The sequence below is a fragment of the Callionymus lyra genome, chromosome 3 (genome assembly GCF_982586985.1).
Source record: "Callionymus lyra chromosome 3, fCalLyr1.hap1.1, whole genome shotgun sequence".
NCBI classification, from domain to species: domain Eukaryota; kingdom Metazoa; phylum Chordata; class Actinopteri; order Syngnathiformes; family Callionymidae; genus Callionymus; species Callionymus lyra.
In genome coordinates, this window is record NC_141820.1 from 16,563,344 (window position 1) to 16,585,944 (window position 22,601).

Below are 22,601 nucleotides of genomic sequence, written 5' to 3' on the forward strand. Positions count from 1 at the left end.
AGCATTTGACAGGATTTATCGTCCTGACAGGACTTCCTCTCGGTCATGAGGTCTTTGTGGGCCTGAGTCAAGGCTGCGATAAGACTAGATTTCTCCTTCTTCTGACTGAGGAACAGAGTTGCCTTTTCTTTCTCCCACTGCTGTCTCTGGTTCTCCATGTTGTTCTCAGCCTGGACCAGGGAGGCCTTCATTCTGGACATCTCTTCCATGTGCTGTGCATTTTTGATCTCCTCGTTTCTCTTTTGGACGCCGAGAGCCTGTTCCAGCATCTTGATTTCATAAATCAACGCATCCTCGCTGGGAAGGCTGGAGTCCTTCTGTCTCTGGACGAGGTGTGGATTCAAGTCCACCTCGGGGATCTGGTCCAAGCTTTGGTTGAACTTGTTGAACAGCACCTGGTGATCGGGGCGAGCCGGCGGTCTCATCACGACACCTTGAGAGGGGATCGGCGTCATCACGGGCGACCAGGGGGCGCTGTTGAGCATCGACGATAATTCCGACTCGGACTCCCGAGGCGTCATCGTGCGTTCTTCGGGGATCCTGGGGGATGCGGCGGTCAGCGGTGCCTCCGATGCCGCGACTTGAGCGGACTGGTTGGACGTTTCATCTTCCAGCTCCATGTGAATGACCTTGTCTAGTTTCCCGCGCTGTCGCAGGATAAAAGACTTCTTGGCGACCGGGCAGGTGCTGACCTGAGCTTTTCTCCTCAGAGCTGCAGGCTCCGACTCGATATACACCAACTTCTCGTCCTTCCCTGGCTGACGCAGTTTGTACGCTCGCCTGGGTTGGCCAGGGAAGTTTGAAGTGGACGCCTCCGAGCTGGAAGGCGAGCTGCTGGGTTCCGGTTTGTTGACCAGTTTCCATTTGACGTAAACCTCATTGTCTAAAAGTCCCCACTTTTCGAACACCTTCTTCTGTATCTCGGCAAACTTATCCTCCGAGATGGCCTGACTGATCTTGCCTCTCATGTTGTCGTGGTCCTCCACCTCTAAGGTTTTTTTGTTGGTGCCGTCCTTGTTGTACGTGTGCACGACTATAGTGTTGTTCCAGCTGACCCTGGGTCTGTCACAGTTGTCGCTCTGGAACGCGTCCATCTCACCGTGAATCAAGGGAGTGTGAGTGTCTGAGTGTGTGTTTTCACTGTCACAGTAAGGGGAGCTAATCCCTTCTTGTCCTGATGTTTTTTATTTTGCAAGATCTAACCTCGAATCAGGGGGCCTTGCACCACCTACCATATCACTCGAGGACTGTGATATAACCCCTTTTATAATAAATCACCTGCTTTACACTTGATGATTCATTACATTTTAAGCCTTTGATTCCTTTGATGTCACCATTTTGCGATTTGTTAAAATTGGTCGATAACCTTTACTTGTTTTCAATCGCTGCATGTGGATCCTTGACGTCTAATATATTCAAGAGCTCGGATCACCTTCCCTGGGGAACCAAAGGCGTTCCTATGCCAACTGAGAGATGTTGTTTCTACAGCACGTCCTGGGTCTCATGCCGGTGGGATGTGCCCTCAACCGCCTCACGAGCAAGGCATCCAATAATCATCCTGATCAGATGCCCCAACAACCTTGAAGCGGAGGGTCAGGAAAAGGTTACATTGGGACCTCCTTCCCATGGGCTTAAAGGGTCACGGTGCCAGGGGTGGTAGCCTACGAATGTTTTGAAACATTTTGGGTTCTTGTCTGCATGAGTTCGACACCTTTAGTCTGAATTCTCCATAAGTATGTTCCTTCATTTAGGGGAACATTCATCGCACACAGTCAACGTCCAAAGTTCCAGGTCCACAGACGGACAAGGACTTTCCACAGGTAAGTTTTCAACACACTTGTGTTTGAGTGTGAAGACCAGCCTTAGTAACTGCAACTAAAACAATATTTTCGTTTAAGAAAATGTGATCAATAAAGTATTTATTTTGTATTATTTCGAGAAGTATTTATAAACTATTTCAATTTCAATCAACAAAGTTTTACCTTACCTTATTTTCTGATTCTGGTCACAAGAGTTTCCAAGCAAGTTTGTAGAACCAAACTTTTAGTTCTGTTTGGACCGAAATCTTATCATCAGAAACTTACTTGAAGGCCATGAAGGCGTCAGTTGGTTTATATACATAACAAATATATTTTGATGTGTGCTGTCGAAGGTAAAAACCGTAAAGTTAAATGACTTGATATCCAGTATTTACAAGTATGAAAGTAACTGTGAAAGTATAAATGTCTAGGATGTCTCTGGTACACCCTTGGTAGGTTAGTAAGTGCTTAGAAAGTTTTTTTTAAATAGTTTTACATTATTATCCGCTGTATAGCGATACAAACCTTAAATTAATTACTCAATTATTTATCAATGCTTGGTTGCATTACTTTCATGAACGGCGTCCTTAGGCACCTCTAAATAAAAAAGTATTATTATTATTAAATGTACAATAAAACACGTCACGTTTTTTTAAAATGCTCATGTTTACAAAACGTAAATAAATACATTGTCTTATTCTCGTTAAACTGAACTGTTCTTACTTGTGTCTTTAGTTCCGTATTTTGCCGCGTAACCACCAGACGCCATTTTTTTTTTTTTTTTAATTTAAAGTCTCGCGTGCGCGGTCACGCTGGCGCGTTCACGTGGAGCTGATTTCCTAAAAATTGTCAATCGACTCGAACGTCAGCGCGTCTCTTCTCACCTGAAGAAAGGTATTTAAATGTTTTTAAATTGACACAAAATCTCGATAATGTTGTTATTTTGCATTCAGGAAGAATAACACGACATTAGATGTTTAAGGAAGATTTAAGTAAAGTAGCTTAATAAGTTTTTATCTCGACGTTTCCCGTTTTTTACTTAAAGTTGGTGTCATAAAACGTTATTTTGACTATCTAATATCTAAGAAATATTTTTAAAATTACTTTTCAAATAAGTTATTTTAAACATGCTCAAATATAGATATGTTGCAAAAAAAAAAGAAGCACTTCCTGTTTCCAGCTGATGGAGGTTTAAAACACATTCTGTTACTGCTCCTCCAGATGTGGAAGTCAAGGGCCGGACACAGTGTGAGCGCGAAGGCGTCTGCAGGGGACGACGACTGGGAGACGGACCCTGACTTTGAGGTGAAACAAAAACAAAAAAAAACAAAAAAGAAAATGCTTGTTGTATTCTTTAGGTGTAACTGTGGGTGTTGCAGAACGACGTGTCGGAGCAGGAGCAGAGATGGGGGGCCAAGACCATCGAGGGCTCCGGACGCAAAGAACCCATCAGGTATAGACGGAGACGCCGAGCTTCGTAGGAAGTTGCTCAACAGGAAGAGGAAGCGAAAGCAAATGACGAGTTCTCTCGGGCAGCGTATCGCTCCAAAAATGGAAAATGTTGAACAGTGACGACTGTTTAGAGCAGGACCTCAGCAAAGTGCAGCAGGGGGGCCACTTGTGGTCCTTTGACCGGATTTATGTGGCCCTCGTGAGGTCAAAGATCATGTAGAAACAAACTATTTTATTTTGAATTTATTTATGACTAGTTTCTTAACCTTTGTGTCATTTCAGGGTCAGGGGGGCCCGAAAACAAATGTTTGTGTTATCCCCTGTATTGTTTCTGGGTCTAGGTGACCCAAAGGCCCGAAAACAAATGTGTTTGTGGTATCCCTTGTGTTGTCTCAGGATCAAGGGGACCCGAAGGCCCAAAAACAAATGTCTTTGTGGTATCCCTTGTGTTTTCTCGGGGTCATGGGGACCTGAAGGTCTGAAAACAAAAGTGTTTGTGGTATCCCTTGTGTTGTCTCAGGGTCAAGGGGATGTTAAGGGCCGAAAACAAATGTGTTTTTGGTATCCCTTGTGTTGTTTTAGGGTCAAGGGGACGTGGAGGGCCGAAAACAAACATGTTTGTAGTATCCCTTGTGTTGTCTCAGGGTCAAGGTGAAAGACCTCCCTGGTTTCCATAAATGCATTTGCAGTGGTAGTGGTCTTTCACCTTTACCCAGAGACAACACAAGGGATACCACAAAACCCTTTTTTTCCGGGCCTTCAGGTCACCCTGACCCTGGAATAACACAAAGGTTAATATGACCCAATATATGTTTTTTTGTTTCAGGCCTTTGTCATTTTTGTGAGTAGTTATTACTAGTGATGGTCTGATGAAGCTTCATGAAACAGTGTCATTATTGTCAGAGTCCACTAGATGGCGGTCTCTGCATTATATTCCTTTGTTTTGAACAACTGTTTTAAAGAAACATCATTTTGAAACTGATGGCGCCACCTACTGACCTCTAAACAACATGACACTGTTTCATGAAGCTTCATCAGGACATCACTAGTTATTACCTCTCAAAAAGATTGAAGTGGATGGAAACAAATATTTGTCAAATGGTGCATTTTGATTAGATTTCAAAAGAAAAAGTTATATAAAATACAATAATAGTTTTAGACTTTAGGTTGATATGATTCCTTTTCACTTTATTTCTGCTCGATGGCCCCTCATAACCACTGTGGCCCTCGGTGAAATGTAACTGCCCCAAACTGGTCTTTCAAACAGACAGAAATAACATGTTTAAATTATTTATTTACAACCTACTAAAGTTATTTTCTTTCATCCTGATAAAATATATTTGTATTGTGAACTAGATATTTGTATACTTTTTAAAGTAGTTAAATAAATCTTATAGAACTGGATCAGTGGCTGCATATAGTGGAAGAAGAAGAAGTTTAACTCCCTTTGTTTTGCTTAATTGTTTTATTTTATCTTTCGTTATATACTGGTCTAGAAAGGCGTTATTTAAATAGAGATTATTATTATTATTATTATACTACGTATGTGTATCTTATTACTTTGAAAAATCTAAAATAAAGAGTTAAAATACAATATTGGCATAAAAACTGAGAAGAACATGAGCTCAAGGTTTTGAAATGTCAAATTAAAGTATGATTTATTTATTTATAATTCCCAACAAACGTCAGTGTGGCAGACCTGAGGCTCAAGGTGGCGACGGAGCACGAGCAGGGGAAGCAAAAGGATCAAACTCCGAAAGCATCGTATGGATACGGAGGGAAGTTCGGCGTGGAGAGAGACCGGATGGACAAGGTGTGGAATTTAACATTGATGCAGTAACAATGGTGATTATTACGTGACTGTTTCCATCCCAGGGGGCCGTGGGGCACGACTACGTGGCGCAGGTGGAGCAGCACTCGTCTCAGAAAGACGCGGCGCGAGGGTTCGGAGGGAAGTACGGCGTTCAGAAGGACCGCGTGGATAAGGTCAGAGTTGAAACGGCTCGTGTAGAAAACTTGAAAGAACGGGTTTACATTTCTATTTTTAGTTATTTAATGTCATGACTGTCGTCGTTGTGAACTGTTGCAGTACATTATGAGAGGGATTTGAGTGCTCTGCATTTTCCTGTATATAGATGATCATTTATTTGATTTATAGATACTGTATTATAGGCAAAGAAACACAGGATTTGAGTAAATTAACTTCAGTTTCATTGAGAGAAATGTGCGATTGGTTTTTAGCAACTTATTAGCAAACCTAATACGTTGTAACAGAGATACATACATTGATGTTTTGACTACATTATTTCATTTTTAAGGAACTGATTCCTCTAGTTAATTCTAGACAGTTTTTAATGTAATACATTGAATATTAGTTAAAAAATAAAAAATCTGTTGAAGTAGGAAGTAAATAAATCTATGAGTACTTACACATGTAAAGTAATATAGGATTTTTATTACATCAATATTGTTGTCAGCTCCCTCCACAAAACGACATAAATACTTTTTAATAACTGCAATATTAATAATTTGATATGTGTATATGTCTTAACTTTTAAAAATGTTCTGTGCAGTCGGCCATGAGTTTCGAGTACAAAGGAGAAGTGCAGAAACACACTTCCCAGAGCGGTGAGTGATGTCGTTATGTTGCTTTTTACATTGGCTTTGGAAATATAAGCAATAAATAAAATACAAAAAATAGTTTTTACAGCATCTCTCTCGTGATCATCTTTCTTTCTCTTTGATATGTATTTCTGTACTTCTGAATTATTCTTTTTGTAAGGACTCGTTGTTTTTTTTGATACACTTAGATTTATTTTGATTTTGAAGCAAAAATAAACAGACCAAAGAAAAGAGTAAAGAAAACGAATAAAAACAAAAACTGATAAAGGCCAAAGGTGACCACAGACAAATGAACACGTCTGTGTCACAGTTTTATCTTTTTAGAGGACAATTTAAATCACTTTAACTGTGACACAAGCGAGTACACTTTGACAAATGATGTATTTTCTCAGATTACTCTAAAGGATTCGGAGGAAAGTACGGCGTGGAGAAGGAGAAGGTGGACAAGTCGGCGCTGGGGTTCGACTATAAAGGAGAAACGGAGAAACATCAGTCACAAAAAGGTGCTTCACTGAACCTCCCTGATCAATGCTGGGTTAACTTCAAAATAAAATCACTCGTCTACGTCACCATTGAAACAGTAATGAGCAGGACATCAACTCTGATGTAAACATCTGTTGATCGTAGCTTTAATCTTCTGTATTTTATTTTGAAAGTGTTTAAACTTTTCTTCAGATTACTCAAAAGGATTCGGAGGAAAGTACGGCGTGGAGAAGGAGAAGGTGGACAAGTCTGCGCTGGGCTTCGACTACAAAGGAGAAACGGAGAAACATCAGTCACAAAAAGGTGCTTCACTGAACCTCCCTGATCAATGCTGGGTTGACTTCAAAATAAAGCCACTTGTCTGCATTAACCTTGAGACAGTAATTACCAGGATATCATTGTCCACAATTCACTTATTTGTAGTTATTTTATGAGAATAAGAAACTTAAACTCTGATGTAAACATCTGTTTATAGAAGCTTTAATCGTCTCTATTTTATTTTGAAAGTCTTCAAACTTGTCTTCAGATTACTCTAAAGGTTTCGGAGGAAAGTACGGCGTGGAGAAGGAGAAGGTGGATAAAGTTGCTTTGGGGTTCGACTATAAAGGAGAAACGGAGAAACATCAGTCACAAAAAGGTAATTTTATTAACTTAAAGTAAAAGATAAAGTCACTTTGAATTACCCTCGACATGGCAATGATGAGGTTATTATCAAATAAAATGTTATTATCAGGGAAAACAACTTTGATTTTAAAATCATCAAAGGATACTTTGGGACGATAAAGGAGAAACATGTTTCACTTGTTACTTATTATTGTCACTTTAAACTGTGTCGAAAACAATAAATGACATATTTAAATGTATGTTCTATTTAAATAGAATTTAAGTGTTTATTACTTAAACTTAAACCATCTATTGAGAAAACAATTAATGTTTTTAAATGTTTATCACCTTATTTTTTTATTTAAATATGTCATTCATTGTTTTTTACTGACAATTTAAGTGTTTATTACTTTATTATTTTTATTTAAATATATTATTAATTGTTTTTCCCTAACAATTTAAGTGTTTATTACCTCATTATTTTAATTTGAACATGTCATTTATTGTTGTGTTTCGTTTTTTTAAAAACATTTATTCAAGAGTTTCTTATCTGTTGGACAGATTACTCTGCAGGTTTTGGGGGTCGTTACGGGGTTCAGGAAGACCGCATGGATAAAGTGAGCATCAAAATGGAGGAAATATTGAAGTGAAGATGGTTTTATTTGTTAACTCTGGATCTACCGTCCATCAGAGCGCGGTGAGCTTCTCAGACATGGACTCTCCCTCCTCCGCCTACGAGAAGACACAACCTTTCGAAGCCTGTAAGTGTTTTTGTGTTTGTGTAGTTGTGTGTCCGTTGACGTGTCGGGTCTCGTGCAGCCAGCTCGGGTGCAGGGAAGCTGAAGGCCCGGTTTGAGAACCTGGCCAAGGCCTCTGAGGACGAGAACATGAGGAGAGTGGAGGAGGAGCGAGCGAGGAGGAAGGCCAGGGAGAGTCGAGAGAGAGAGGAGGCTCTGCTCAGACAGCAGGTAACACACACACACACACACACACACACACGAGTCTAACCATTCTGTCATTTGATGAGGTCACAAGGTCGACGTTATGTCTCACCATGGGACACAGTGTCACTAAGGGAGTTTGACATTTCTGAACTTTGTATGATTTTCACCCTTGCTGAGAAGCTGCTTGGCTGCTTCCATCAGCCTCTTATTGGAAGTCTCGGTTTAATTGTTGACGTTGAAGTACTTTATACTATAATACTATAATAGTAACTTAATTTATCTGAAACACTGGCACATTTACAAGTCACTATATTAACATGAACATTAAACTACTTTTATTTTGAACCGACCATCCAGTGGGCCACATGAATAACTTGGTGGGCCTGATTTGGCCCCTGTGCCGTGAGACATATTAATTAAAAAGGTCTATCTCTCTCTCATTATCATGACTGATGGGTCTCATGATCGGTCGCTCAGTGATGATGCTGCGTCACCGTGGAAACCAAATGAACGTTTTCAATAAGAGCGATGAAGTGAGTCGCTAGTTTGAAAACGTTACCAGACACTAAACTTATTGAAACAAAACAAAATAAAAAATAAAAAAGTAAGATGATAACCTTAAAAGATATGATAAAAAATGCACGACCACAACAACAACAATAAATCGTTGTGATGCAACTCTGGAGAAACTCACACACACACTTCAACTCAACTATGTGTGTTGCAGAAGGAGGTGGAAGAACAAGAAGAAGAAGAAGAACAAGAAGAACAAGAACAAGAACAAGAGCCAGAAATAGACGAGACGCCAGAGTTTCATCCTCCACCAGACGTTCAGCACCACATGACGGAAGCGAAGGAGTTGCCAGAAATAATGGTGAGATGATGCAGACAAATGTGACGCGCTACAGTTACACCAGGAGGTCCCGAGCAGTGGTCCACCAAACCCCTGGTCCAGGGACCAATACCTGGTCTGTTAAGGAATTTGTTACCGGGTTGCACAGAAAATAATGATGTAAATTATTTTTGTTCTATTGATTATTACTGTTTTATAGGTGTTTGGTTTTGCAAAAAAAAGTATTTTAATTGAAGTAACATAAGCCTGTGACTCTAGACGCATCAAGACACTCGTTTCAGTCAAGTTTACCCAAAGAAATAAACCTGTTAACAAGAGGGAAAGTGTGTTTATATATATATATTATATTATATATAAAGGTGGGTCAGTCAATATAATGCCCAAAATCAAACCTGTCCAAAGATTTTGGCCGAAGGACTTTGAGGTTGAAACCATCAGTGGTTCATCTGCTGAAGAAAGTCGTTCCTGTAACATGGTGTCGATCTCTCAGGAGGAGCCCGAGTACGAGGACCTTCCACCGTTACCGCGGCGTCAGGAAGACGTCGTCCACACAGAACCTCCTCCCCCGTGTTCAGAAGAGGAAGACGAGTACGAGGAGCTCAACGAAGCTGCTCCTCCTGCTCCACATGTCCAGTGTGAGTCTAAAGAGTCCTCGGATGCAGAGCCCGACTATGAAGACCTGTCAGCCGGGGTCACGGCCACGGCTCTGTACGACTACACGGGAGGTGAGTCCATCTCTGAGGTCAGTTTTTACTTTGTGTCACTTGTTTTATTTTTGTTTTTTTTTAAAGAGGGGGATGACGAGCTGTCCTTCAATCCAGACGACATCGTCACCAACATAGAGATGATCGATGAGGGCTGGTGGAGGGGTCAGTGTAACGGACACTTCGGTCTGTTTCCTGCTGCTTATGTACAACTCAACTAGAAATGATCTAGTTGAATATCAAGCAGAAAGATGAGGGTGAATAAGGCAAGTGTACGACTGATCTTCATGATCCGCACAAAAAGGTTCTGCTTGAGAGGAGTTTGTGGATTTAATTGTTACTCAGTGTAGAGTTATTGATTTAAAGTTGCCTTATGTTAAAGTTAGTCTGGCGGGCCAGATCTAACAAGCCAAAGGGATGTCAATGTATGAAGTTAGATTTGTTTATTATTCCATCAAAACTAAATATTTTCAATTCATATGTAAAAAGCATAGTTGAGACAGAACAAGCATTTCAATAGTTTTCTTTGATTGAACTTATCTTTTTGTGTTTTAATTATTTAACCCCCTAAAAAACTACTTCTAAACCGTTCTCAATTTAAAAAAAATAATAATAATAATTTAAAACCATTTTCACTTCAAGCCAATAATAAAAAAAAAATCATGTTTTTAGTTTAATTAAAAATATATATATAACTTTTTTTATTGAATTAAAAACGAAACAAATCTATCTCTATACAAATGGCCTCATGATCTTACTCAGTGAACGTCCATATACATTGATACATTGAATTTGATTTGCTTCTGGTACAGAAAGATCTCAAAGAAAGTATCTGAAAAAGAGAATCCACTTCAACCTGCTGTTCATCCAAACTCAAGGCCTGGTTTTATGTTAAGATAAGAACAACGTCTACAATGATATAGGGACTTCTTATAAGTTAAAGTGATAATTAACTTAAGTATAGATACTTATGACGTATCTCGCCTTTCAAAAGTAAAGTCAACATTCTCAGGGTCATACTTCCAAAAAGAAAATGTACATTTTGTTCTACATTGTTAAAATATTTTGGCCCCTTTTTGTTTGACAAAAGCTTGTGCAAAAGTTTAGCTGACGAATGTGTTCTCATTCTGTAATAAATGCAGATCTTTATGAATCTGTCTCAAGTGTCATCTTCTCATTTGCCAGTCAACGATTCTCAGACGTGGTCCAGTGAAACCAAGACTGTTAAAGGGTGTAAATCTTTGCATCTGCTCACTAGAATCTGGTTTGTTACTCATGTTGGTTAACGGCTTCACCATGATTTTTGAAAACTGGTCCACATCAACAATTCAATACAAAAGTAGCTCAAGTTCTCCATTCGTTCACCTGCAGTCTTTATTTTTCAAAATCTTCCAGGTAAGTGAAAAACGGATCATTACGTTTACATGAAAAGCGAAACAAGATTACAAGTCGATTCCACAGCACCATCATCACTTGGCTGTGAAAACCGTTGAAGTGGAACCACAGACTAACACGTGGTGGCGCTGTTGGACCTCAACGTCAGTCCTGGTGGTTCCTGTGTGACATCAGCACAACTGTGCATCCAAAAGTCTGTGAATGAAGGGAATCCTTCCGTTACCAGGCGATCCCCTTCTTCTTCTGCTTGGACCCTCCCTTCTGTCCTTTCCTCTGGGTTTTCATCTTCTTGGCCTGTCGCCCGCTCATCCACACTGGATACTGCCCGTGTTCGTTCAACAAGGTCTTCTTGTTGCGTTTGCCATCAGTCTCCATTTGACCTTCTGTCATTACATGAGAAAAAATAAGAAAAATCTTTAAAGGCTAATAAACAGACTTGATAGATGTTGACATTCACTCCTCAGTACCTTCAGTGTCTTCCACCTCGGCGTCGGTCTTCTTGATCTGGTCAGCGGTCACCACGGTGGCGATCTCCTGGACCTCAGCCATCACTGCCTCGCCCTTTACATCCAGACCCAGAGCTTGTTTGAGCCTGGCCAGCTCTTTAGGGGCGTTCTTCTTCCTCTTCTCAGCCCTCATCTTCCTCTTCCACTTACTCCGGAGACTCTTTGCCATTTTCTTAGTGATCTGGGTGGAAAAAAAAAAAATTTAGACCAAAATGTCTGAACTTATTTTCACTACTTATTCGTTTACTAGTTTAAAGCTTCCATTGTTTTTGACAAGTTTACAATTTTCGTAAATTGCTAAATAAAAATAGCGGTGCTTCATATAATTCCAAGTGGCGTATTTCTACGTTAATAAAATCAACAAAGCTTTATGCTTTTAAATCTGAATTAACTTTAATAAAAAAAACTACCCATGAAGAGGGAGAGCATGGAAATACATCTTATATATAGTAACTTACAACCAATGATATGCTTTGATACACTCTGGGTGAAGGATGTCAAAGTTCTAACGACGGAAACTATTCATAAACATTACTCATTTTCGCGTCCAAAGCTAAAGCCATGCTAACTCAGCTCTGGTAAACAGTTAGCATGATAGCTTCCTCGGTTACTATCTTGTGATAAATCCATTCCTAACAAACAGTTTTGCTCTTGTTTGGCGAACACGTGCTAAACAAAAGCTATACATAACTTTTATTCGAATAGTAAGAGTTGTAACTTGTTATAAAACGATTTGAACTCACATCAAATGACTGCACCAGCGAAGCAGCGTCGACACGTGTTTACAAGTCACACACTGATGACGTAGATTCGTAAAACTAGCACCTGATTGGCTGAGAACGTGTCTCGTATCTTATTGGTCACTGACTTAAACCCCGGAAGACCATGAATGTAAACAGTGAAAATATAGAGAAACGACGACACAAGTGGAAATTAGTCACAGTTATTTATATCTCAACTTGACATACCTTTTTTTTTAATTATATTTTCACGCTTTAACTCAAGATGGCGAGCGTCTTTTCGACACAAGTGGGGTCTTCTCCGCAGGTCTGTCCAGTGACACAGATGTTTGACTCGCTGGAATCTGCTGCAGAACAACTGATGGTTTTAAAAGACTTCGATTCTGCTTATCAAACGTGTACCTCAGGTCTGGAGAGACTGTCCCACATGGATGAAGAGGACACTCGGTAAGAATGTGTAAATAAAACATAAGTACTAGTTGTACTTCATGGAATTACTTTTTATCTTTGTACAAATAAACATTTTGTGGTCTATTCGTGACATCTGTGTTGCAGGACCTCAGAGTTGAAGGCTGGTTTCTGCATCGTAGGGATTCAAGCGCTGGCTGAGATGAACCAGTGGCCGGGAGTTCTGTCCTGGGTCCTCCAGTACTATGAGAACCCAGAGAGCATCCCAGCGAGGATCCTGCAAATGTGGTGAGTTTGGAGGAATTACTAAGAAAATGCTTATTCAATATTAAAAAGAACATCAACTTTTCAAATGGCTTTATGAATAAGAACTCATTGATCCTACTATAAGGATTTTTGGGGGTTCTAAAAATCGCAAACACAACATAAAACATGTTAAATGTTGCTCACTATAAGGAAGTAAGTAAATTTTATTTGTATAGCGCTTTTCCAGACCAGGGTCACAAAGCGCTTAAACAATCAAAACAATATTCAATAAAGTATATACTTTAAAGGGCAAAATAAAACTGATAACACAACAGGAGTTCCAGAAAATCAAGGAAAAGCCTGAACAAATAAAAACGTCTTAAGATGTTTCTTGAAGGAGTCAGTAGACTCCATTTCTCTCCTCTGGTCCTGAAGTGTGTTCAGGAACCATCAGCAGATTCTGATCCACAGACCTCAGAGCCCGAGCTGGGGTGTAAGGCTGGATCAGATCACTGATGTAAGGAGGAGCCTGACCATGAATAGATCTGAAAGTAAGAACCAGAATCTAAAAGTTGATCCCGAAAGAAACTGGAAGCCAGTGAAGAGTTTTAAGGATCGGAGAAATGGGAGTTCTTCTACTAGAGCAGGTCAGAATTCTCGCTGCAGAGTTTTGTATGAACTGCAGGCGAGACAGATCCTTCTTGTTTAAACACGAAAATTAACTGTTACAATAGTCCAGGCAACTTTGTACATTAAATAAAGTTATTCTTTTCACCTCACATGTGCAGCATCGTCCTCTATTCTAAGGTGGGAGAAGCTGTCGTGATGCAAGAGGACACAAGAGCTTGGCTGCACTGGGAGCCCAACCAAAGGGTCTTAGGTTTTGGTACTGTTGCTGAACTGTATTTGCTGCATGTTCTGGTGCCGCTGGGGCACATGGATCAGGCCCGGCAACTTATCCTGGGAGAAGTAGGAAGCGTCGCTTTCTCGGAGGAACAGAGGCTGGCGGCGCTGGAAGCCGTGAAAGAAAAAGAGGATCAAAATAGAGAACCTTCTCCCAGTCCTGATGCTGGTGCTGACCCTGATGCTCCTCTTTTAAGTCAGGGTAGGTCGCGAGGTCGCTAAAATGCCGAACCATCCGTCACACATTCGTTTTTCACAGGTTCTTTCATCCGTAAACTGGAGGTCCTGCTCAAACTGACCTACAGGAAGCTGCTGCTGAGCAGGTCTGGCTCTGTGCTGGTCTACAGACTGGTCCTGGCTGCAGTGCTTCTCTACATGCTCCTCCTGAGACTGGATCCAGGTTAGAAAAGTGGCCCAAGATGCTTTTGAAATTCATCATGAAAATAAAAAGTCGAATCAAATCTTTATTAAAAATGTTTTTATCTTTTGCTTGCAGCTCTTCCCTCTTCATTCTTGTGGATCTCCAAACTCCTCCAGCTCCTCAGACAACTGTGGAACTCTGCCACGTCAATGTACTCTTCGGCTCTGACAAAAATACTGTGAATCTGGATCTTAAAATGTTTTTACACAACTTCTGCAGAAATCTAATAAAGTTATGTTTCAATGAACACTTGTAAGCATCTTTACAGAAGAAGACTTGACATTAAATAAACTCAACCCATTGTGAATTTTCAGAGGCCCCGAAACAAACCTAATAGTTGCTCTTCCTTCCACTCAATCAGACATTTCACCCACAAATTCTTGTTCTCTGGTATAATCATGATATTTTACTGCCGTTCATAATCAACCGACTTGTTTTTAAGAAACCAACTTGACCTCACAAGTAAGTAAGTAATTTGTATTTATAGAGCGCTTTTCCAGACCAGGGTCACAAAGAGAAACATTTGACCGATATTTTTGTTATCAAAAAGATTCACTATCATCCCTGTCAGCATGAACGGTACTGTAATTTTAATCTGCCAACACAACAATATACTAATATATATCTGTGTTTATATATAATTAAGCGATATTTCTGCAGCTGTATCGAACATGGAGAATAGACTGTGAGAACTTCGCTGACCGAACGGTCAGTAAACGCCTCATGAGGCATTCAAGTCACCAGTAATAGTGTTTTGTGTATTATTTTTGCATTGGCATATATTTATATATAGCCAATAAAACCAGCTTTCTTTGTCACATGAAACGTGTAATAAAACCGGAATTAATAAAATGATATTGTCGAGATATTCTTTCGTTTCGGTTTCACTGAACTGCAGTCGCATCTGAGGAGAAACGAAACTCAACACAAAGGAGTTTTCTTTCCTCTGGAAACCCGTCCATTACCCTCCAGTGCTCGGGAAGATGTTGTCCATTTTCATGTCTGGGGATTTGAGCTTTTCCGGTAAGAATTGAGTCATTTTAGACACTTTACTGACTTTAACGTTGCTTTGCTTTAGTTCAGTTTGATCCCGAATGTTTTTTTTTTTAAAGTAAATCTGCTCACGAAAATCAAATCTACTCTAAATCTTTTGTTGTATCTCACTCTCTGTAAAACAAACCTCGGGTAATATATATTTATATATCTATATAGTTATACTTAATCATCTCAGCTTTTACTTCAAGACTTTGACAGATGATAGATCGTCTCTATCGTCCTGAAAAGAACATAATGGTCTGTCATCTGTCTTTAAAAGGTTCTGTTCACAAGTGTGTTTCCTCCAGAACTGCGAGGCCTGATGAACCACCGGCTCTCCTGCTGCGCCAACACCGTCCTGCAGACGCTGGCCTCGACCTGGGAGCTGAGCCACCTTCTGGCGAGGTGAGTCTGTGACCAAAGTGTTGAAGGTTTAAAAAATACTCTTAAACAGAATACATCAAATACATAATATAGTTTAAACAGAATAAATAAATAACATGATAAATATTGCATATAATAATGAATGTATATAAAGTATAAATGTTATTTATATAAATATAATTCTGATGTTATAAATAGAATAAATATATAATATTTTAAATAGTGCATAGCTCAAGTCATATTATATTATAAGTCATATATATATAAAATAAATGTTGAACCACATTACGCGTGGAAATGAATCCCAGGAGGTTTGCGCTCTCTAAGTGCTTTTCTGGGTTAACTTTGTGTTGGTTTAGTTGTAATTATCTTGTCACTTTACATATATCTGGGATTTGCATACAATTGTAGAATTTCTTTTATCCTGTAATCATAAAATAATACAGATATTAAGGAAGAATATATATATATATATATATATATATATATATATATATATGATTCAGGTACAACTGGACAAAGTTTAAGCTAAACTGCACAAACAGACAAAGATATTTTACAGTTAAATTTCGTCCCAAAACAGACTGTGCCACGTCACTGTAGGTTGAATGTCTCCCTCTAGTGGAGATTTACGGAAACGCAAAAGTTGCCTTATTTCTTTATTTCTTGAACTTCATCTCCTCCATGTGTCGTAGTTAAGATCTATTTCAGAATAACTATAATGGAAAAAAAATCATAATCCCAGAAAATATTTGATTGGGTCAAATCGATAAAAATAAAAGTCTCCATCAAATTATTTTAATGATAATAATGAGTTATAATTTAAAATTCTTGGTAAAATGAAAGTATAAAAAGCAGTAGGACTCCCATCTATGTTCACTTCTGACAGGCGGAGCACAAAGAAAAGGGAAGCGGTTGAGAGTAAAGCAGAAAAAAGCCAGGTCAAAATTGAAAAACTCATATACGTGTCAAAGAAATCCAAAATATTCCTGAAATCATCTGTAACAACTATTAACATCGTTTTTACTAACAAAGCTAGTTAGAAAAATTAATCAGTTAATAACTGATGAGTCATCTATTATCTAAAAATAATTTAAAAAATCCTAATAAAATATCTTAAAAGAAAGAATATATATCGAATATAATATTGTCGTCTCTTACTTCATCTTGTGAGATAAGATCTTAAAATTGGAAGGAAAAAAACTACTAAAAAGAATGAATAAATTATTTATATATAATAAATATAAAATATAAAATATATTTTTATAAGTAACATCTATTAGTTTCTACTGAACGACGACTAAAATAAAGTTACATTTTCTTAAAACATTTTAAAACGTGGCGTGAGGACATGGTTGAAGTCATAAACCTGCTATTCTGGTTGAGGTTGAGGGAGCCCAAGTCTCGCTCGGATTCCAGGAAGGTTCCTTATCAGCTCCACTGGTGTCTGGAGGCCATGAACACCGGAACATCTCGGTCCGCACACCTGGACCTGCTGCGCTGCCTGGACCAGAACCATATCCAGCGTGAGACTCTTCAACCTGATAAAAAAACAAAAAGAAAAGCCTGTTTTGATCTTGTGGTGATGACATCATGCAGTCGGCGTGCAGCATGACGCCCACGAGGTCTTCCTCTGTGTTCTGGACCTTCTGCAGCAGCAGCTTGATGATGCCGAACTTGTACGTTTTAAAAAAAAATCCAGTTTTATCGATCGGTTGCTGAAGAACATTTGCTCCCGACAGGCACGAGAAATACAGAATCTGTACAAGACGTCGCTGGAGACTCACGTCAAGTGTCTTCAGTGCGAGTCGGTGAGGACTCAGAGCAGCTTCCTGCTCACGCTGCCGCTGGACATCCGGAGAGACAAGACCACCGTGGTGAGTTCACACTTTACTAGACCTCCCTTAAGTGACTGCAGGGATCCAGTCAACTGTTGAAAACACATCACTACTGTCATAGATGCATTTGATCACAGTTTCATAAAGTTCTGAATCAATTTATTTGATCCAATTCAGAATCTGTGTGCATAATAAAAAAATAAAAAAATAAAATCTTTAGTCTCAAATTGTACTTGAAGTAAGTACAGTGCCTTGCGAAAGTATTCGGCCCCCTTGAACCTTTCAACATTTCGCCACATTTCAGGCTTCAAACATAAAGATATAAAATTTTAATTTTTTGTCATGAATCAACAACAAGTGGGAAAAAACTGAAAAGTGGGGCGTGCAATATTATTCGGCCCCCTTGCGCTAATACTTTGTAGCGCCACCTTTTGCTGCAATTACAGCTGCAAGTCGCTTGGGGTATGTATCAGTTTTGCACATCGAGAGACTGGAATTCTTGCCCATTCTTCCTTGCAAAACAGCTCGAGCTCAGTGAGGTTGGATGGAGAGCGTTTGTGAACAGCAGTCTTCAGCTCTTTCCACAGATTCTCGATTGGATTCAGGTCTGGACTTTGACTTGGCCATTCTAACACCTGGATACGTCTATTTGTGAACCATTCCATTGTAGATTTGGCTTTATGTTTTGGATCATTGTCCTGTTGGAAGATAAATCTCCGTCCCAGTCTCAGGTCTTTTGCAGACTCCAACAGGTTTTCTTCCAGAATGGTCCTGTATTTGGCTCCATCCATCTTCCCATCAATTTTAGCCATCTTCCCTGTCCCTGCTGAAGAAAAGCAGGCCCAAACCATGATGCTGCCACCACCATGTTTGACAGTGGGGATGGTGTGTTCAGGGTGATGAGCTGTGTTGCTTTTACGCCAAACATATCGTTTTGCATTGTTGCCAAAAAGTTCGATTTTGGTTTCATCTGACCAGAGAACCTTCTTCCACATGTTTGGTGTGTCTCCCAGGTGGCTTGTGGCAAACTTTAAACAAGACTTTTTATGGATATCTTTGAGAAATGGCTTTCTTCTTGCCACTCTTCCATAAAGGCCAGATTTGTGCAGTGCACGACTGATTGTTGTCCTATGGACAGACTCTCCCACCTCAGCTGTAGTTATCTGCAGTTCATCCAGAGTGATCATGGGCCTCTTGGCTGCATCTCTGATCAGTCTTCTCCTTGTTTGAGATGAAAGTTTGGAGGGACGGCCGGGTCTTGGTAGATTTACTGTGGTCTGATACTCCTTCCATTTCAATATAATTGCTTGCACAGTGCTCCTTGAGATGTTTAAAGCTTGGGAAATCTTTTTGTATCCAAATCCGGCTTTAAACTTCTCCACAACAGTATCTCGGACCTGCCTGGTGTGTTCCTTTGTCTTCATGGTTCTCTCTGCGCTTTAAACAGAACCCTGAGACTATCAAAGAGCAGGTGCATTTATACGGAGACTTGATTACACACAGGTGCCTTCTATTTATCATCATCAGTCATTTAGGACAACATTGGATCATTCAAAGATCCTCACTGAACTTCTGGAGTGAGTTTGCTGCACTGAAAGTAAAGGGGCCGAATAATATTGCACGCCACACTTTTCAGTTTTTTATTTGATAAAAAAGTTTAAATGATCCAATAAATTTCGTTCCACTTCACGATTGTGTCCCACTTGTTGTTGATTCATGACAAAAGAATAACATTTTATATCTTTATGTTTGAAGCCTGAAATGTGGCGAAATGTTGAAAGGTTCAAGGGGGCCGAATACTTTCGCAAGGCACTGTAAGTAAGTAAGTTTTTATTTGTATAGCGCTTTTCCAGACCAGGGTCACAAAGCGCTTAAACAATCAAAACAATATTCAATAAAGTATATACTTTAAAGGTCAAGATAAAACTGATTATGGTAATAATACAACATGAGCATAAAACCTCAATAAAGTCATGAGATTCTTGTTTAAAATCATCACAAATAATCGCTCTCACGCTCTAATAATCGATATTTTGAAATTGTCGATATTTTGAAATTGTCGATATTTTCAAATCTTTATTTTGGCCGGCCCTTATTTTGACACAGATTACAATTTAAAAAGTGTCTCAATGTTTGTAACGTTTCCTGGTAAAATAATAGTCCATGGCGGCAGAGACTGAGGGCCACGTTAAATCTACTTGAGGGCCCCTTACGGCCCCCGGGCCGAACTTAAAACATGTCCGCCTCACATTATGAAGCAGTTTTCAATGGTCAAATCACTGTTGTTGAGCGTAAACATCATCCTCCTCAGAACGACTGCCTGCGGTCTTTCTTCGAGCACCAGCAGCTGACCGGGCCAGACAGCTGCTTCTGCGACACGTGCGAGAAGAAGACTCTGACCGACAAGGTGAGCCAGGATTTCTAGATTCCTTTTCCAAAACATGAACAAGAATGTATCTGTTTGTTCCTCCTGAGGTGGTCAAGCTCCTCTCGCTGCCTCCGGTCCTGTGCCTGCACCTCAAACGCTTCAGCAACGATCGAGGTTTCACCAGAAAACTTTACGACCGAGTGTTTTTCACGGAGACTCTGGACCTCTCCGTGGTTCTGGGTGAAGAGTTCCTCCCGACTTCACTCCAGGTAGAAGCCGGTCCAGTGGAACCTGTCGTTCTTGACTTCCATCCGAGTATTTTTTCTTCCAGAACAACTGCAGATACTCTCTGTTCGCCGTGGCCGTCCACTGCGGGACGTCGTTCTGCGGACACTACACCGCGTTCGCTCGCAACAAGAACCAGCAGTGGTTCTACGTCGACGACTCTCATGTCCAGAAGGTTTGTTCTGATGGGTTTTCTTTCTGAAATACTTGACAGAGAGAGTGGACTGAACCCTTAACTTTGTGTTTAGCATTATTTGAGGTAAATGTTTAGGTTTTTTTCTTGAAGAATTCGATTAAAGAATGTATAAATTGAAAGGTAAAATATGTATTTGTTTTTTTAAGCGATTAAATATTGAATAATTTTTAAATGTATTTCTTTTACACATATTGTTTAATATTATTACCCAAATAATTCAAAAATACACTTTAAAAATTCAGTTTTTTGTTTTTTAAATTCCTAACCTTTCTTAACATAGTACCAAACAAACATTTAATTTAAAAGGCTACGAATAAAATAAATAAAAATAAATTAGATTTAACAAAGTATTTTTCGAATTAATAGAATTAGAAAACCACATTCTATGTGTAAAAAATATGAATATAAAATAAAATATATATTAACTATTCAATCTTTCAATATAGAAGTCATTGAATTTTTTTTATTTATTATTTTTTATTTATTTAATGATTTAAAAAAAAAAATTCAATAAAGAAATTCAGAAGTTTACATTTTAAATGTAAATTCAACCATTTCATATTGTATTGGCTCGGATACACGTCCATATTTGTCACACACTCTCACAAATGACATAAACACATAACATGTTTTCTTCTGATGTGTCATTATAGCAAAAATAAACAATATTATAACAAACAATGTGTTGTGCTGCAGGCGTCCTGGACGGAGGTGCAGACCTCGTACGGAGAAAGAGGAGGAGGGTATATAAAATATTTGTTAACAAAATTTTTTTTTTTTAATTTAAGAAGTGAGTCAAACCTGATGTTACCTTGAGTTCTAAAAAACATTTGTTCTGACAGGAGGACGGCGTACATGCTCATGTACAGAAGATGTGCAAACGAAGAGCAGCCAGAATGTTCTGGTTGAAAAGTACAAACAAACAAGCACCGAGAAAAGTTTTACTTGAAGGTAAATGTAATCTCACAATTCGTGATGAAGAGGAAAGTTCTGACTTTGTTTACAATCCACGTTTGTTTTCTTCTGTTTACGGTGAATTAAAAGTGTATCTTGTGTAATGTGGTACCGCACGTACAAATATGGGAAATAAACAAAACTGATCATATAGAAATAATTCTTTTCTGTCAATTTATCACTTATGCAACTAAAAAATTACAAATGCAACTTGTTTAAGTAAAATAACTGTATCTTGTTTTCCTTTTCATTATTCATTTATTTGGTCAAATCGAGTTGAAAGAAATTGATTGTTAATTTTACTTGTTGTTTATCTTTTATGATTTACTTGATAACAATTAAATATATATATATATATATACAGTAATATGAAGTAAAAAGCAATCAAATAAAAATGATCTTCTTAATAATGTCATTGCGTTTTTTACTTAATAATATCCTTATAAAAAACATTTTGTTTCATTTTGTCCTTTTTTATTCTTTACGTTTTCCCATCTTAAATCTTTTTCCCTTTCGTTTTTTAGGGGGCTTAGAACAGAGTGAGTTTAATTTGGCGTTTGGAAATTATTGGATGTAATATATTATTATATTAGGCTGTAAGTTAAATATATTTTTATGATTTGTTTTGTCTTTCGGTTGCTTATTTTTTCTATGTCAACTTAAATATTGTTTTTTTCAGCCAATATATTTGTTTTCAATGCAAATTTAAGATTTTTTCAAAGCCCTGGGGTTTAATCTTCACCACTAGTGGGCAGTCAAGACAATGACACACACACACACACACACACACACACACACACACACACACACACACACACACACACACTCACACACGGTAGCAGGTCAGTTTCGGTTTGCGTTTATGAAGTTAAGCCAGCGGTGATGCAGATTATCACTGACGCTGCACTTTGGTTGCCATGGCAACAACCACACAGCAGACGAGATGCGATCGCAATCGTCGCCGCCGCTTCAAACACTGCATGCATTGTCTGATGTATTGAATTAAGGAAAGTCACAATAAAAAAGAAAAATGCTCGCGGCCGCAGTGTTTTGAATAGTTGGTACCAGCCGTCTAAGTTTCCCACTTGCCTGGCCCGGATCCTGGGGAGCCGTGTGAAAGTGCTGTGAGCTGCTGACAGAATGGAACATGTTTGCATTGGTGCCACAGGCCTCATGCTTAGTCATCCCATGACCACACACACACATGTTGTACAAACCGGTCCTTTTTTGTGTCATCTTCAATTTATTTTTAAATAATTATATAATAAATGTGTATAAAAATGTTTATAAAAGTGCTGTAAATTAGGTAGTACATGTTTCAATTTCACTGTTAAGATAAATGAACACATTTTAATTATTTTTTTCAAAGGAAAGTCCAACATAAAATTAGCACCTGATTAATTCATTTAATATTCTCTTTCTTTAAAAAAAAATACATACAAAGACACTGTTTCTTTAAGTG

General features: G+C 38.9%; 4 protein-coding genes across 6 annotated transcripts; 3 read left to right on the plus strand and 1 right to left on the minus strand.

Annotated features, from left to right (window-relative positions):
• Positions 1-2,598: 2,598 nt before the first annotated feature.
• hcls1 (hematopoietic cell-specific Lyn substrate 1) lies at positions 2,599-10,613 on the plus strand. Its single transcript, XM_087786612.1, has 15 exons — positions 2,599-2,693; positions 3,021-3,104; positions 3,179-3,252; positions 4,941-5,064; positions 5,127-5,237; positions 5,825-5,879; positions 6,266-6,376; positions 6,549-6,659; positions 6,883-6,993; positions 7,521-7,576; positions 7,651-7,720; positions 7,779-7,927; positions 8,631-8,777; positions 9,247-9,481; positions 9,548-10,613. The coding sequence occupies exons 2-15, from the start codon at positions 3,021-3,023 to the stop codon at positions 9,679-9,681; spliced, it is 1,572 nt and encodes a 523-aa protein (XP_087642738.1). The 5' UTR covers positions 2,599-2,693; the 3' UTR covers positions 9,682-10,613.
• Positions 10,614-10,816: 203 nt separating this feature from the next.
• llph (LLP homolog, long-term synaptic facilitation factor) lies at positions 10,817-12,150 on the minus strand. Its single transcript, XM_087786614.1, has 3 exons — positions 12,105-12,150; positions 11,323-11,542; positions 10,817-11,238 (listed from the first exon to the last, which is right to left on the minus strand). Exons 2-3 carry the CDS (start codon positions 11,528-11,530, stop codon positions 11,075-11,077), a joined length of 372 nt encoding a protein of 123 aa, XP_087642740.1. The 5' UTR covers positions 11,531-11,542; positions 12,105-12,150; the 3' UTR covers positions 10,817-11,074.
• A 110-nt stretch (positions 12,151-12,260) lies between these two features.
• Positions 12,261-14,324, plus strand: pex26 (peroxisomal biogenesis factor 26). Its single transcript, XM_087786613.1, has 5 exons — positions 12,261-12,548; positions 12,657-12,797; positions 13,544-13,860; positions 13,918-14,058; positions 14,155-14,324. The coding sequence occupies exons 1-5, from the start codon at positions 12,367-12,369 to the stop codon at positions 14,259-14,261; spliced, it is 888 nt and encodes a 295-aa protein (XP_087642739.1). The 5' UTR covers positions 12,261-12,366; the 3' UTR covers positions 14,262-14,324.
• A 642-nt stretch (positions 14,325-14,966) lies between these two features.
• Positions 14,967-21,299, plus strand: usp18 (ubiquitin specific peptidase 18). 3 transcript variants are annotated; one of them, XM_087786615.1, is made up of 10 exons: positions 14,967-15,102; positions 15,423-15,519; positions 16,885-17,024; positions 17,098-17,177; positions 17,241-17,375; positions 19,648-19,743; positions 19,812-19,973; positions 20,036-20,164; positions 20,882-20,928; positions 21,028-21,299. In XM_087786615.1, exons 1-10 carry the CDS (start codon positions 15,063-15,065, stop codon positions 21,092-21,094), a joined length of 993 nt encoding a protein of 330 aa, XP_087642741.1. In that variant the 5' UTR covers positions 14,967-15,062; the 3' UTR covers positions 21,095-21,299. The 3 variants fall into 3 exon arrangements, with proteins under 3 accessions (XP_087642741.1, XP_087642742.1, XP_087642744.1); XM_087786616.1 differs by having other exon boundaries at positions 14,990-15,102; positions 15,395-15,519; positions 16,934-17,024; XM_087786618.1 differs by having other exon boundaries at positions 15,002-15,102; positions 15,395-15,519.
• Positions 21,300-22,601: the final 1,302 nt, after the last annotated feature.

Bases quoted from the DNA above. Each gene is read 5' to 3' on its own strand.
- pex26 (XM_087786613.1), top strand. From the start codon at position 12,367: ATGGCGAGCGTCTTTTCGACACAAGTGGGGTCTTCTCCGCAGGTCTGT. The intron at 12,798-13,543 runs GTGAGTTTGGAG...TCACATGTGCAG, and splicing joins GCGAGGATCCTGCAAATGTG to CATCGTCCTCTATTCTAAGG. The intron at 14,059-14,154 runs GTTAGAAAAGTG...TTTTGCTTGCAG, and splicing joins CCTCCTGAGACTGGATCCAG to CTCTTCCCTCTTCATTCTTG.
- llph (XM_087786614.1), bottom strand. From the start codon at position 11,530: ATGGCAAAGAGTCTCCGGAGTAAGTGGAAGAGGAAGATGAGGGCTGAG. The intron at 11,239-11,322 runs GTACTGAGGAGT...ATGTAATGACAG, and splicing joins CGAGGTGGAAGACACTGAAG to AAGGTCAAATGGAGACTGAT.
- hcls1 (XM_087786612.1), top strand. From the start codon at position 3,021: ATGTGGAAGTCAAGGGCCGGACACAGTGTGAGCGCGAAGGCGTCTGCA. The intron at 5,238-5,824 runs GTCAGAGTTGAA...TGTTCTGTGCAG, and splicing joins AGAAGGACCGCGTGGATAAG to TCGGCCATGAGTTTCGAGTA. The intron at 5,880-6,265 runs GTGAGTGATGTC...GTATTTTCTCAG, and splicing joins GAAACACACTTCCCAGAGCG to ATTACTCTAAAGGATTCGGA.
- usp18 (XM_087786615.1), top strand. From the start codon at position 15,063: ATGTTGTCCATTTTCATGTCTGGGGATTTGAGCTTTTCCG. The intron at 17,025-17,097 runs GTGAGACTCTTC...GACATCATGCAG, and splicing joins GGACCAGAACCATATCCAGC to TCGGCGTGCAGCATGACGCC. The intron at 19,974-20,035 runs GTAGAAGCCGGT...TTTTTCTTCCAG, and splicing joins TCCTCCCGACTTCACTCCAG to AACAACTGCAGATACTCTCT.